The sequence below is a fragment of the Lachnellula hyalina genome, assembly GCF_007821495.1.
Source record: "Lachnellula hyalina strain CBS 185.66 chromosome Unknown contig00017, whole genome shotgun sequence".
NCBI classification, from domain to species: Eukaryota; Fungi; Ascomycota; class Leotiomycetes; order Helotiales; family Lachnaceae; genus Lachnellula; species Lachnellula hyalina.
Window position 1 is genome coordinate 251,235 of NW_022157131.1, and position 12,866 is coordinate 264,100.

General features: G+C 48.0%; 4 protein-coding genes across 4 annotated transcripts; 1 reads left to right on the top strand and 3 right to left on the bottom strand.

Annotated features, from left to right (window-relative positions):
* Positions 1-1,006: 1,006 nt before the first annotated feature.
* Positions 1,007-3,501, top strand: hsp88 (Heat shock protein; the record flags this gene model as incomplete). The annotated part of the gene is made up of 5 exons (XM_031146503.1): positions 1,007-1,025; positions 1,078-1,133; positions 1,193-1,224; positions 1,285-3,145; positions 3,199-3,501. 5 exons carry the CDS (start codon positions 1,007-1,009, stop codon positions 3,499-3,501), a joined length of 2,271 nt encoding a protein of 756 aa, XP_031008294.1.
* A 764-nt stretch (positions 3,502-4,265) lies between these two features.
* CUE1 (Coupling of ubiquitin conjugation to ER degradation protein) lies at positions 4,266-5,033 on the bottom strand (the record flags this gene model as incomplete). Its single annotated transcript, XM_031146504.1, has 2 exons — positions 4,266-4,601; positions 4,752-5,033. 2 exons carry the CDS (start codon positions 5,031-5,033, stop codon positions 4,266-4,268), a joined length of 618 nt encoding a protein of 205 aa, XP_031008295.1.
* A 631-nt stretch (positions 5,034-5,664) lies between these two features.
* Positions 5,665-7,992, bottom strand: not2 (General negative regulator of transcription subunit; the record flags this gene model as incomplete). The annotated part of the gene is made up of 8 exons (XM_031146505.1): positions 5,665-5,736; positions 5,792-5,933; positions 5,990-6,193; positions 6,256-6,593; positions 6,649-6,719; positions 6,776-7,263; positions 7,391-7,538; positions 7,605-7,992. 8 exons carry the CDS (start codon positions 7,990-7,992, stop codon positions 5,665-5,667), a joined length of 1,851 nt encoding a protein of 616 aa, XP_031008296.1.
* A 1,107-nt stretch (positions 7,993-9,099) lies between these two features.
* On the bottom strand, positions 9,100-11,648 carry SPCC965.10 (putative transcriptional regulatory protein; the record flags this gene model as incomplete). Its single annotated transcript, XM_031146506.1, has 6 exons — positions 9,100-9,478; positions 9,533-9,783; positions 9,895-10,443; positions 10,492-11,234; positions 11,287-11,314; positions 11,367-11,648. The coding sequence occupies 6 exons, from the start codon at positions 11,646-11,648 to the stop codon at positions 9,100-9,102; spliced, it is 2,232 nt and encodes a 743-aa protein (XP_031008297.1).
* Between the last annotated feature and the right edge of the window lie 1,218 nt (positions 11,649-12,866).

The following is a 12,866-nucleotide window of genomic DNA, read 5'->3' on the forward strand; positions in this document are numbered from 1 at the left end:
CTCCGTATGTCGATTCGGTATCGACTGAGTGGGGGCGTTCATGATATCAGATGGCCCGTACTGTACATCCGTTGCTTTTTCTGTGGCATGATTGCAAGCTATGACGTGCTATCAAAATGGAATCGATCTTCCAAGATACTCCGTACAACCAAGAGTACAGCCTAGGTACGTATCAGTACGGAGTAATTTAAAGGGGCCAAAATGGAATCCCAGGTGGAAGCGCCTAGCCGACCATAAACTGCCAAAGCACATGCTGATGGGCATTACTCGTGAGTGTATTTTAGATGGAAAAGAAGAACCCCGGGTGCATAAGGACTATCATTTATACATAAAACAGCTAGACGAATCCGACCTTGCAAGAAATAGCATGGAACACTACCCTACTTTGCTTTGAGACGTTTTAAATGGTTTCTGTATATACATATTATCGACTTTATAAACATTATACTTATTTGCCCATGCCAGGTGGGCACTTTGTTGTTGCCCCAGCTACCTTGTTATACCCTCTTCAGCGGGAAGCCTTGTTTTCGCCCCACCAAACACCGACATCATAGCATACTGTAGCGATAGCTTATCCGATGCGAACCCCTCGCACGTGATTTGCGCCTGTTGACAGAGGAAGAAGATGCCACGTGCTGTCCCGGTAGGGTAGATGATGCAGAATCACACAGAATCAATACGATCTGATATGGTAGTAGGCAACCGGCATGTGTGTTTGTTGCGTTGGTTGTGGAAGGAAAGCGCTCGAATGTTCGTCGAAGGCAGTGGAAGTGGAAGTCCAGCAAGCGAGAAAGGTGGCAGACCAAACCAAAGTAGCGGGGCGGGAAACGCATCAAATTTTTTGAAAGACCCTACTTGGACTTGACAACACCACTCAATCTACATAAAATTTCCAAGGTCTATTCCTCGACTCCGACCCTCCAAGCACCCCTTCCGCACGTCGCTGTCTTCTACCCTCAATTAAACCTCCCATATTCACGCTCCGACCGAGCAGAAACATCCCGCAATGTCTGTTGTCGGTGTTGGTACGTCAATCACAAGCCTCAGCCTTTCTGAAACCTGCTAATCCTCCTCCAGATTTTGGCACAGCCAACACAGTTATTGCCGTTGCCCGGAATCGCGGGGTCGATGTTGTATGTATCCTTATCTTGCTTCTACATGTTGGCCTTCAAGAAATACTGACCTTGCGCAGATCACCAACGAAGTCTCTAATCGAGCTACACCGTAAGTTGTCCATCCCACCTCCTACTTTGCTCTCAACAAAAAAACTTACAATCTCTCTAGATCTTTAGTTGGCTTTGGACCCAAATCTCGATACCTCGGCGAACCTGCGAAGACACAAGAGATCTCCAATCTCAAGAACACAGTCGGATCTTTGAAGCGGTTAGCAGGGCGAAGCTTGTCTGATCCAGATGTCCAAATCGAACAACAGTATGTCTCTGCACCGCTCGTCGATATCAATGGACAGGTCAGTGCGGAGGTCACATATATGGGCCAGAAGGAGAAATACACCGCCGTCCAGCTTGTCTCCATGTTCTTGAGCAAGGTAAAGGCGACCGCTTCTGCAGAATTAAAACTCCCAGTCTCGGATCTAGTCATGAGCGTTCCGGCTTGGTTCACCGATATCCAACGAAGAGCTCTTATGGATGCCGCCGAGATCGCCGGACTCAAGCTTCTCCGCTTGATGAACGACACAACCGCAGCTGCTTTAGGGTATGGTATCACAAAGACCGACCTGCCTGCAGCAGAGGAGAAGCCAAGGCGTGTGGCGTTTATCGATATCGGGCACAGCAACTACTCCTGCTCGATCGTGGAATTCAAGAAAGGGGAACTGACTGTCAAGTCAACTACGTACGACCGTCACTTTGGTGGCCGCGACTTCGACAAGGCTCTAGTGGACCACTTTGCTGCGGAGTTCAAGGAGAAGTACAAGATTGACATCAAGACAAACCCTAAGGCCGTAGTCCGTGTTGCCGCAGCTGCCGAGAAGTTGAAGAAGATCCTTTCCGCCAACCTGCAGGCGCCTATCAACATTGAATCGTTGATGAACGATGTCGATGTTTCCACCATGATGAAGCGCGAAGAACTCGAAGCCCTTGTTGAGCCTTTACTCAAGCGTGTACACGTACCTCTCGAGCAGGCTTTGCTTGAGGCCAAGTTGACCAAGGACGACATCGATATCGTTGAGCTCGTCGGAGGTTGCACACGTGTACCAGCCCTCAAAGAACGTATCCAAAAGTTCTTCGGCAAGACTCTGTCCTTCACACTCAACCAAGATGAGGCTATTGCGAGAGGTTGTGCTTTCAGCTGCGCCATTCTCTCACCCGTCTTCCGTGTCCGTGACTTCGCCATCCACGATATCGTCAACTACCCAATCGAGTTTACATGGGAGAAATCTCCGGACATTCCAGATGAGGATACCAGCCTCACAGTTTTCAACAGAGGAAACCAGATGCCATCGACCAAAATTCTCACCTTCTACCGCAAGGAGGCATTCAACCTCGAGGCAAAATACGCACAGCCCGAGTTACTGCCAGGCAAGACCAACCCCTGGATCGGTCGATTTTCTGTCAAGAACGTCAAGGCGGACTCGAAAGACGATTTCATGGTTTGCAAGCTTAAAGCACGCCTGAACTTGCACGGAATTCTGAATGTAGAGTCTGGGTACTATGTAGAAGATATGGAGGTTGAAGAGCCAATCCCAGAAGAAAAAGAAAGTGAGAAGAAGGAAGGAGACAAGAAGGACCCAGATGTACGTCGCGATCCAGTGGTACCGTCTCAACCTTCCAGCGAAGATGAGCATGCTACGAAACGTCCTCGCCTGAACGAAAACTTGCTAACAACCAAGAAGGCTATGGAAACCGACGACAAGCCAAAGACTCGCAAGGTCAAGAAGCAAGTCCGAAAAGGCGACCTCCCCATCATCTCGGGCACTGCTTCCCTTGAGGAAACCGCAAAGGCGGCCGCTGCCGAAAAAGAACTGGCTATGATTATGGAAGACAAGCTCGTTGCTGACACAGAAGAGAAGAAGAACGAACTCGAGACCTACATCTACGAGATGCGAAACAAGATTGACGACACATACGCCGATTTCGCTAGCGATGAAGAGAAGACGAAGCTGAAGGCCAAGCTTGAGGCTAGCGAGGTGAGTTTCCTTGTGTCATTCTTTCGACACTTAAATTGCTAATTTGAATACAGGACTGGCTCTACGACGAAGGCGAGGACGCTACAAAGGCTGTTTACATTGCCAAGATGGATGAGATCCGTGCCGTTGCAGGACCCATCGTCCAACGTTACTGGGACAAAGTCGAGGCTGAGCGTGCTGCACAAAAGGCTGCCGAGGACGCCGAGGCTCAAAGAAAGCGAGAGATGGCCGAAGCCGCCAAGAAAGCCGCCATGGCACAAGAGGCTGCTGCGAACGGTACCAAGGACGAGGAGATGACCGATGCGGAGCCGACTACGAAGCCCGATGAGATTGTCGAGCCTGAGGAGTCGAAGTGAGGGGTATTTGAAGTTTATCTGGGGTAGAAGAGGTCATGAAATAATGGAGTCGATGGATGGATGGTTATTATGCATGGAGAGAATCGATAGAAACGCCCGCTGGGGTCTTGCTCAGGATTCTAGTAGAGCGGTTTAGATCGATGTGGCATGATCAGACTGCATTTTCTTCTTCCTGCGATTTGATACATGCTAAGAAAGCTTCCAGTTTTTGGTGCGTTTATAGATGGCGATCATACAAGCAAAGGATAGAAATCAAAACCCGTAAAATATAGACACTCGTCTTTACTCTATTCTATGATGATTGTAATTCTACAGGTAACTATGTTCTTGTGACATATTTTAACAGAAGAGAACCGTGAAGCATAACATACCACTTACGGGAAATGGCTATAGACTGATTAAAAGTTGATTTAGATGGAAACAGCAGAAGTTCCGCCTAACTGCTCTTGCGCCCGATATAGGTACTTTCTTTGCCAGGTAGATAGGCAAGTAAGGAAGCAATGACTCAAAAACGCAAATCCATTCAACCCCAACGCCTAGCATAGCAACCAAAAACATGCAGTATGTAGAGAGGACTCCCCGATCAATCATGCCATACCACACCGTACCGTACTGTGCCGTGCCGTGCCGTGCTATTTCCTATTATAGACATGCTATACAAGGGATATACAGTACATACACCACCACCTTCCCTCCTCCCTCCACCCCAAACAAACAAACAATCATTCATTCAAACTCCCCAAACTCCCACTCCCTCCCCCGGGCTATATACCCTGCTTCCCCAAACTCGCCTCCGCCGCAACCTTAGCCTCCATCTTCCTTCTCGCTGCCAGGATCATCTCTTCCCTCCTCCGTTGCAACAGCGCCTGTCTCTCGCCCTTATTCGCGCTCCACGACGAGTTCTGCACCTGCGGTTTCTTCTCTTCCTTTTCTCGCTCTGCTTCTTCTTCGTCTGTTGTTATTGGTGGATTGTTGATTTTGGAGCCCAGGTTGTAGCGCGTTATGAGGTCTGGTTGCAGGGGTCGCGCGGGTTTGGGGGTTGTGGTTGAGGTGGTGGAGGAGGTTGTTGAGGGGAGGGGTGGTTGGAAGGATTGTGGAGGCTGGTGTTGATTAGCAAGTTTTCAACAGCACAGTATAGTATGGATGTATCTAAGGTTGATTCATGAAACAGAGTCACAAGTTATAACTCATAGACTTCTAATCCACTTCTCGAAACGGAAGGAGAAAGAAAACCCCAAAAGGGTACTCACAACTTCCAGCCCCCTCCCACTCAATATCCGCTCCGTCGTCGCCACCACATTCCCCCCGTTCCGCTGCAGATCCCACATGATATTCCGTCTCGACACCTGCGGAAACATCTGCTGTATGCGTTCTACGTCCGCCTCCCGCGCCCGCACATTGTTCGCGGATGTTGCACCACGGTTCCCGGTTGAAGGGCTGTTGCTGGAAAAGAAGTATCGTATGGCGAGGCCGCCCAGGACGAGAATTAGGATTAGCTGTGGCAGGTTTATGGTTTGGTCCGATGAAGCCATGGCGAATGGTGGTGAGGTGAGGTGAGGTGAGGTGGTTCGGAGAGAGGGAGGGATGGAAATGTTATAGGATTAGGCCGCAGTGGATTTAGTTTTGGATTAGTTTTCGAGCGCGGTAATAGATGTGAGCCAAGCTGCGTGGCCGATGCTAGTTTTTGAAACAGGTGATTTCAAGCACCGTGAAGAAACAATGCTCATCGAATGACCTGGGATACTGGTATTTGCGATGCAAGGGTGGTGGTTGCTTCTGTCACACAGATACCGAAATGATAGTACTCGACATCACGTGCAAATGTTTATTGATATGTAAGCTGGCGAGGCTGGCAAGAACGTCACTTCTTTGAGAGTTAGGGAGCGAAATATCAGTTCTGAATTCCTCAGTAGCTATGAAACACGACATTGTCGTTTTGGCAAAAAAAAAAAACCCCCCTATAAGTAGCCACTATGCAAACCTCGCCGGGTTGCAGAACGCCCACAGACCGAGTCCAGCTAATCCATTCGAGTTGTGCCACAGAGTAAACGCCATCCGCTCTGTCGTTTTTAACCCGCATTCACAAGCATAAGTAGCGAGACAGCTATGGAAATATTCGAAACAAGGATGCTTGACGCATAGAACAGCTTGTATTATTGGGGCCTATGTCAGAGGGCCTCTAACACCGTTATTAGGCAAATTCTCTAGGTCGTCGTAAACCAAAGTGAGTTCTCGCTATAAGCGTGATTAGCTGGATTTTAATTAACCAAGCCAGACATCAAATACTCACACGTTCTCTGCTCCACTGTTTGATATCGAAGAAGATATAGTACCCCCGTTCCGTGCCATTGCCCAACGTTTGGGGAACCATCATATCATCCTTGGTCAACCACTGCTGTAACTTCTTATGATAACGCCAATTCCGGTTGTGACTGAAGATTTCCTTTTGTAAGCCCTTGTTAAAAGAGTAGGGGGGAACAATGCTTACAGCTCTTGAGCGGCCCTGACCTGGTCCTCATGCCCTGGATTGCTGTAGAACATGAATATCAAGGCTTCGTCGTTGAAGTTCTGGATTTTCGTATCCACCTTAGCAACGTTCAGTACTCGATAGCACTCAGGTATGGAAAAGCGAGGAATCGTAGGTCTGCTAGGCTCATTGTCCCATAATGAGTATAATTGCGTGGAGAATGGTCTAATAAGTTAGTGAATTCAGAACGCAAACAAGCAAGCCATTTAAATAAGCTAGCGACTTACTCCGACGAGCTCAGATCAAATCCAAGATTCCCAATGTTGACACCACTGACAAGACCGGCATAGTCTGGGTAGTTATTCATCATGAACGAAAACCCTTTCAAGCCCCATTTGTCAATCTCGCCCATGTTTGCTAAAGGATCTAGCACTACAGGCCCAGAATCTTCGCCATTGCTTCGTGATGGCTCAGCACCTGAATCGACCGTCTGCGACCGTGGGACGGCTCCATCAAGTTGATGCTGTGCGCCATCTAGCCGCGAATTGGCTCCTGCACTCATTGTAGGATGCGGTGTGCCTTCATCACGCAACATTAACGCGTCGTATCGGGCGTTTGAGAAGTTCTAGTGTTGTTAGTCGGATGTTTGATTGAATTAAAATTAATCCGGTCACACTCACGCTTGCGTCCTCTCCAACGCCACTTAAACCCAGGCGACCGCCTTCGATTGGAGATCGTGAACTTGATACACCTTTGCCATAATTGTTAGTGAATTTCAAAGTTATTTGTTTCTCTACGAACGCTTACCTGATAAACTTCCCGGCGATGCAATACGGTTCCCTGGAGGAGCTCGACTACTTTCTGAAAGCGCATTCAACAGACCGTTGGTCCGATTTGCTTGTGGAGGATTTGCAGAGCCGAACCCCACACCATTTGATGGCGCACCAAACCCGACGTTTTGCATCAAGCTAGAGTTTCGATCTTGGCCGATGTCGCCGTTTGCATTACGATTGAGAGGAGGGAATTCGTCAACGATGCTGGATTGGGAGGACTGCCCAACAGCATTTTGTGCTCCAAATATAAACCCCCCTTGGCTGCTTGGTAGTTGTGATGAGGAGTTGAAGAGGTCGTCCTGTTGCTGCTGTGTTTGTTGTTGGGCATTTAATTGCTGCTGCGATGATAGCGACGGCTGTTGCATACGCATGCTTCCGGAAGGTCCTAGATTTCGATTGCCAGAAGCCGCCCAAGTTGACTGGCTTGGTTGAGGTTGATTGTTAGATAATGAAGGAAATTCACTGAGGTCAGTCAGTTTATATTCAGGCGTGGCTGATAATTAGGTCGGGACAAAGCCGTTCTGAAGTTCGGAAATAGGAGCAATTCGGTATGGTTTTCGGGGCAGGAAAGAACCGCCAACAGACTCACTTTATGTCCAGAGGAGTGGCTGGCTGCGACGAGCCACCGACAGTTTGTGCGAAGCTCGTTGTGGGTCCATTATTTGGTCGAGGGTTTCCTAAGCCTGTACTGCCCATTGGTACTCCACCACCGAACGCCCAACTCGCTCCATTGCTGGCTAAATTCGAAGTACTCCGTCAGCACAGCTCACTATCCTGATCTAAAAGCCACTAAGGGCCCATACCCATCTTTCCAGTTGGAGGTAGCCTGCCAGATACACTTCTGTTTTGCGGTATTTGTTGCTGGCTTGAATAGCCGTTTGGTATGCCACGTAGGGATTGAGGTCCAACAGCTGTACGATTACAATATCCGGTCAGTATAAGATCTTCTAGAATGAAAAGGACCTTTGAACCACAAAGCGCAAAAGGTATGGACGACCCAAGCGCAATGGGGCCAGGTAAAGCTGAGGATAATGTCCTGGGATGACAATCATATATTTTCAGTGTTTGCCCGTCCATCTGCACGCCAGAGCCCTTTCCAAAGTAACCAAGAGACTTCTCAAATGCCAGATCGCGTGCTTTCACAGATATGTTGGTTTGGGTTGATCGCACGCCGGAAGGGATATGGACCATCGCTGGAGTAGAGAACAACCCCGACCAGTGTATCATGGGTATATTGAGCGCAGAGGGAAAACCTTGTGCCATTTCCTTCATCTCAAAGCAAACAAGGCCATCGTTGTTGGCTCGCATTCGGCGGGGCAGACTGTGGGAACAAGAGAGCGTTGACATTCATACCTGGCCGGTTCATGGTTGTGTACTATATTCTCCCTAGATCGCACAAGTTCGCTGGAGGCTGTGGTCGAAAATTAATCCGCAGATTTGTGATGTGAGGCTGTGATATCGAATTGTAGATGGTGATCTTAACTTGGTGGTTGCATGGGGAAAGCTGCAGTGCCTATTTGGCTCTAGTGATTGGCTTACTAAGCTACTGCAGAACTTCACATCCTTGCTTCCTTGCCTGCGCCTAGGCTATACTTAGCTACCAAATATATTTTACTCAGTACTAATCACAGAACTAGATTTTCGAACTGTATGAGGGGAAAAGTTTTTTGTATGAAAGCCCTTATATATTGTCCACACTCTTAGCATGCATAAAGCAATAATGTCTTCCAAATTTTATACTGTACGTCAGGGTAGTCCATACTCGAATAAGGGCTCCCCAGGTTGAAATATCATATCAGTTCGATCTACTTCATTTCATTTCTATTCCTCTCTCTCATTGGCCCGCTTCTATGTGACATTTCTCATTTATTTCATTGGCATTGGCATTGGCTCCCAAACGAAATAGATGCGTGTAAGCTTCCGCGTTCAACCATATGGTGTGCAATATTAATCCATATAGCGATAGGTGTTCTCAAAGGCCATCTTCATACCTCATGCCGTTCCGTGGAAGGAAGTTAGGTTGAGAACCTGCTTCTTCCACTAAGTCTTTGAAATATCCCAGGCTGTCCAGACCAATCCAGGAGCCCAAAAAGGTGGACTCTTCACGCCCACTACTTTTCGCCAGTTTCTCAGCTTCGACCTTGGCAGACCACTACTTCCTATGTGTCGAACTTCTTCATCGCTAAAACAGCCCCATACGGTGGCCATATATTTAGCAAGCATCATTAAACGTTCCACATTGCCCATGTAATTCGTGCTTCGCCTTGTTTCGGCTGCAAGTCTTGGCTGCGTGGGTCCTCACTTGTGGAGGTCGTAGGATCCACCGGTTTGAGTACGATAGCCATATCCAGAAGTATCACCTTCCCCGGCCATCCCACCCATATTGCCAAAATCCTCTGACGCAACTGCCACGTTGTTTGAGCCATCCTCCTTTTTGATACCCGGAGGAACACTCGATTTGCCGTCGTCTATATTTAGGGATGCAAATATGGCTTTCATATCTCGCAGGTCCCCACTGAGAGTATCCTTCGCAGGTGTTGTACGTTCTTCCACAAACTTCCTAATTGATCGTATTATTGGGGGATAGTTCTCATCATTGGGGAGCCACCAATGCAGGCAAGACCTATCGTGATACAGATCTGCCATTTTTGTTCGGAAGGTAGATGGGTAGATGTAGCTACGCGATTCATTAGATGGAAACTTAGAGATAGAGGGTCACAAAATATCGTACCCATGCGATTCGATAAGTGCAAATTTTCGCCGCGCCCACATAGCATGATGATGGTCTTTGGGGAGGAACAGGCATGCAATCCCAAGACTTGCTTGACAAGCAATCACTGTGCCGGGCGGACTTCCAGGCCAGTTTTCGAGAGCTTCGAATAATTGGCAAGTTTTATATGCTATCTTTTGAAGTTCATCGTCAGGTTCAGTCTTCAGTATCAGGGCCGTCTGATATTTGAGCATAACATCAATAGAGAAGCACTACAACGGATTAGTACTTCGTTTCCTGTAAAGAGCAAGAGCCGAGAAAATGAAACGCTCTTGGGAGCCTTAACACAGCATATATAGAGTAACAAAGAGGGGGCGGGTTACGTCAATCGTAGCGATGTTCATCACCCACAGTGGGCCACTATAGATAATGTCTGGCAGGTAGGGGTCAACGATGCTATTCGGGTCTCGAGGTCGGGCTCCCGAAAAGTTTGTCACTAGAAAGCGTTTATCCTGGAGAGCAGGGTCCATTTTGGTCTTCCACTCTTGAATTCTTCTGCCAATCTCGGCATTCTGGCTCATGAACTGTTCTATTGATAGTTCACCTTTCCCCATCCTCACAAGGAGTAAGGACATATCGGTAGCGACGAGACGATGTTTTGCGATTGATGCTTCAATTTTCCATTTTAGGCGTGTTGGTTCGCTTTCAATCTGGCGCTGGAAAAATTCATAGGTAGAAGAAAACCATTCCCTGGATAGAACAGTTTCAAATCCTCCCATAAGCCCTGCGAAGACGTCGAATCGCATGTACCATCCCAATATGATTCGCGGCATCTCGCTTTGCATCACAGTCTCTGGTGTGTATAATTGTGTGAGCAATTGAAAGGCGGCTTTTTGATGGCCAAGTAGATTAATCCAGTCACCAAGAAATTCCTGTTAGGCATTAGATTTGAAACAAGCCAGGAAGTCCTTCAATCTCACCTCAATAGTAGCTAGTTGTAAGATCGCGAGTAATGTTCCAATACTGTGTCTTTCTCCCTTCTTCAACGATTTAAGAAGCAAGGATACTGCCTTATTATAGTACTGAAGGAAGTCCTGGATCTTGCCTTGGGGATTATGCAGTGTTCGTTGAAAGGCCGAGAAACCTACAATTGCGTAGAGTAACGCTTCGTTTTCGAGCGCCACGTCCAGAAATTGAGTTCTCATGAAGTCCTCCGAGTCGTACTTGAGTGAGTAATGCAGGTGGCTGATATTCTCACAGAAGTAGGCAAGATAGAACTGAATATCTGCAGGCAAATACGACCAATCGGTTTTATCTGAAGCAGCAGGAGAGAAACTTGGTTTGTTGAGTCGCCAGTCACTCAACACCTGAGGGGCATAACCCACAGATCCTTCAGAGGGGGTAGGTGATGTTCCTTTGTCTTGCACTAAAGATGGAGTCTCAGAGCTATGTCGAGTAGTGCTTTTCCGGTCTTTCGAAGAATGGCCAGTACCGGATTTTTGGAATTCGATTGTGGATGTGCCTGATTGAAGACGTTCATCCTCATCGGGTATGGCCTCTAGACGTTCTATTCCTTCATCTTCATGTTCATCGTCATCGGATGATGAATCAGGGCTTTCACGGTTTGCGGTCTGAGAGCGCTTGGACGAACCACTACTACGCGAAGATTTGCTCGACGTTGAAGGTTCTGGATAGACGCAATCTCGGCCACCTTTCCTACATCCTAATTGATAACCGGTTAGTCCGAAGTTGAATAAGCAAAATTTGTTACTCACTTTCACAAATCGGGTGGGCTTCATCACACTGGAATAGATAAGTCAATGATTTTCAGTGGGGGAGGTCTACTGTAGTATACCTTCACCCGCCTACTCCTACAGGTATAGCAACCAGAGCGCGTCCTGCGATGTTTTGTATGGTCAGTGCCTTGACTGGGCCTTTTTTGGTTCCGTGTGGGCTTTGGGACCTCCATTGTGGGGTCCTGAACGCCAAAAAGAAAGTTCAATTCTGTGTAAGAGCTCGCGGAGCTCAGCTGCTTGGGAGGTCGTAAGGCAGATTTTTCAGTGCCACCTTCGGAAGGAGCCGTGGGGTGTGGTGAAGTGTCGATACTGTGTGCGGGCACTTGAGGATTGTAATCCATGTTGTTCCAGCCGCTGAAAAGAGACTCGCGGCAAATGATACTTCAAAGTAGTATCCAGAGATGCTCAGAGGTCGCAGTACCCTAGCAGCGCTCACGGCCTCCTACTAACCTCAAGTGAGTGCAATACGTCGTTTGGCCGTTAGAGACCCAGAGATGATTTGCAATTGTAGACGACACTAGAGCGACTAGAAGTGGAGAGGCACACAAGAACGTTGACACTTGAGTCGAACCTTGTAAATTGAACCCTGCTCTGAGCCTCGTCAGTCGATAGACCGGCTCCTCTGGTCATCCAAATAGAATAGCAGTATAACCCCCGAGCGCGAGAAGTTGCCGCCCCACCGTGATGATCTAAGATTGTACTCCGAAGATGCGCTTGGGCCTGACGGATCTGTATCCGGGGAACGTTTGCGGTACAAGTCCACAAATGCCGCCCGTGAAGCTATAGAACTTCTAATTACTCCGTACACCTTCCTTAGCGGTGCCAATATAGTGGATAGAAACAGGGACGCCAGAGTTCCTGCAAGATCCAGGGGTTTTTGTTGAAGGGCCGAGGAATTATGGAACGTTTAGAAGGCGTGTTGGTGCCCATGAAGTTCTTCACTAACTAGGTGGGATGATCTGATGGCAGGATTTGAGCAGCGTAAAGATTTTAAAGTGAAACAGTATGGTTATCCAATCTAAAGTGCTTTCGATCCTGTTGGTCACTCCATTATTTCTCTCGTCAAGATATCGGATTGCAGCGCTGAGCTGCAAGCTTCTGCAAATATATCCCGCACGCAGAGGATATATAGCAACTTCAGATGAGCACTGGGCTTTTCTTCGAAGAAGTGGCATGTATCGTGTATGTAAGCCGAACGTCGATCAACAAGGGAAGAAAGCAATTGTGGCCGGACTCTGCTGTGGCGGCAATAGAGAGGAGTTGACCTAGAGATAGATTGCCCGAACACCGGTCTTACAAACAGATGAAATCGATTGAGCTCACTTAACAAGAGTGGCGGTTGGACCTTAACATCTGAAGATTCTAAAGAGATGTCGATGACAGAGGATGGAAGGGATGCTGACTAGGGTACATGCAAAGCCTGTACTGTAGGGAGCGTACCATAATCTTTTGACGGAAGTAAGTCTGTGCAGAAAGCGGCAGATAGCAGGGAAAGAGTCGTGGCCAGGGTCAGAGTGCCAGACGGTCCATGATCAGCACCCAAAATATCCTCAAACGAC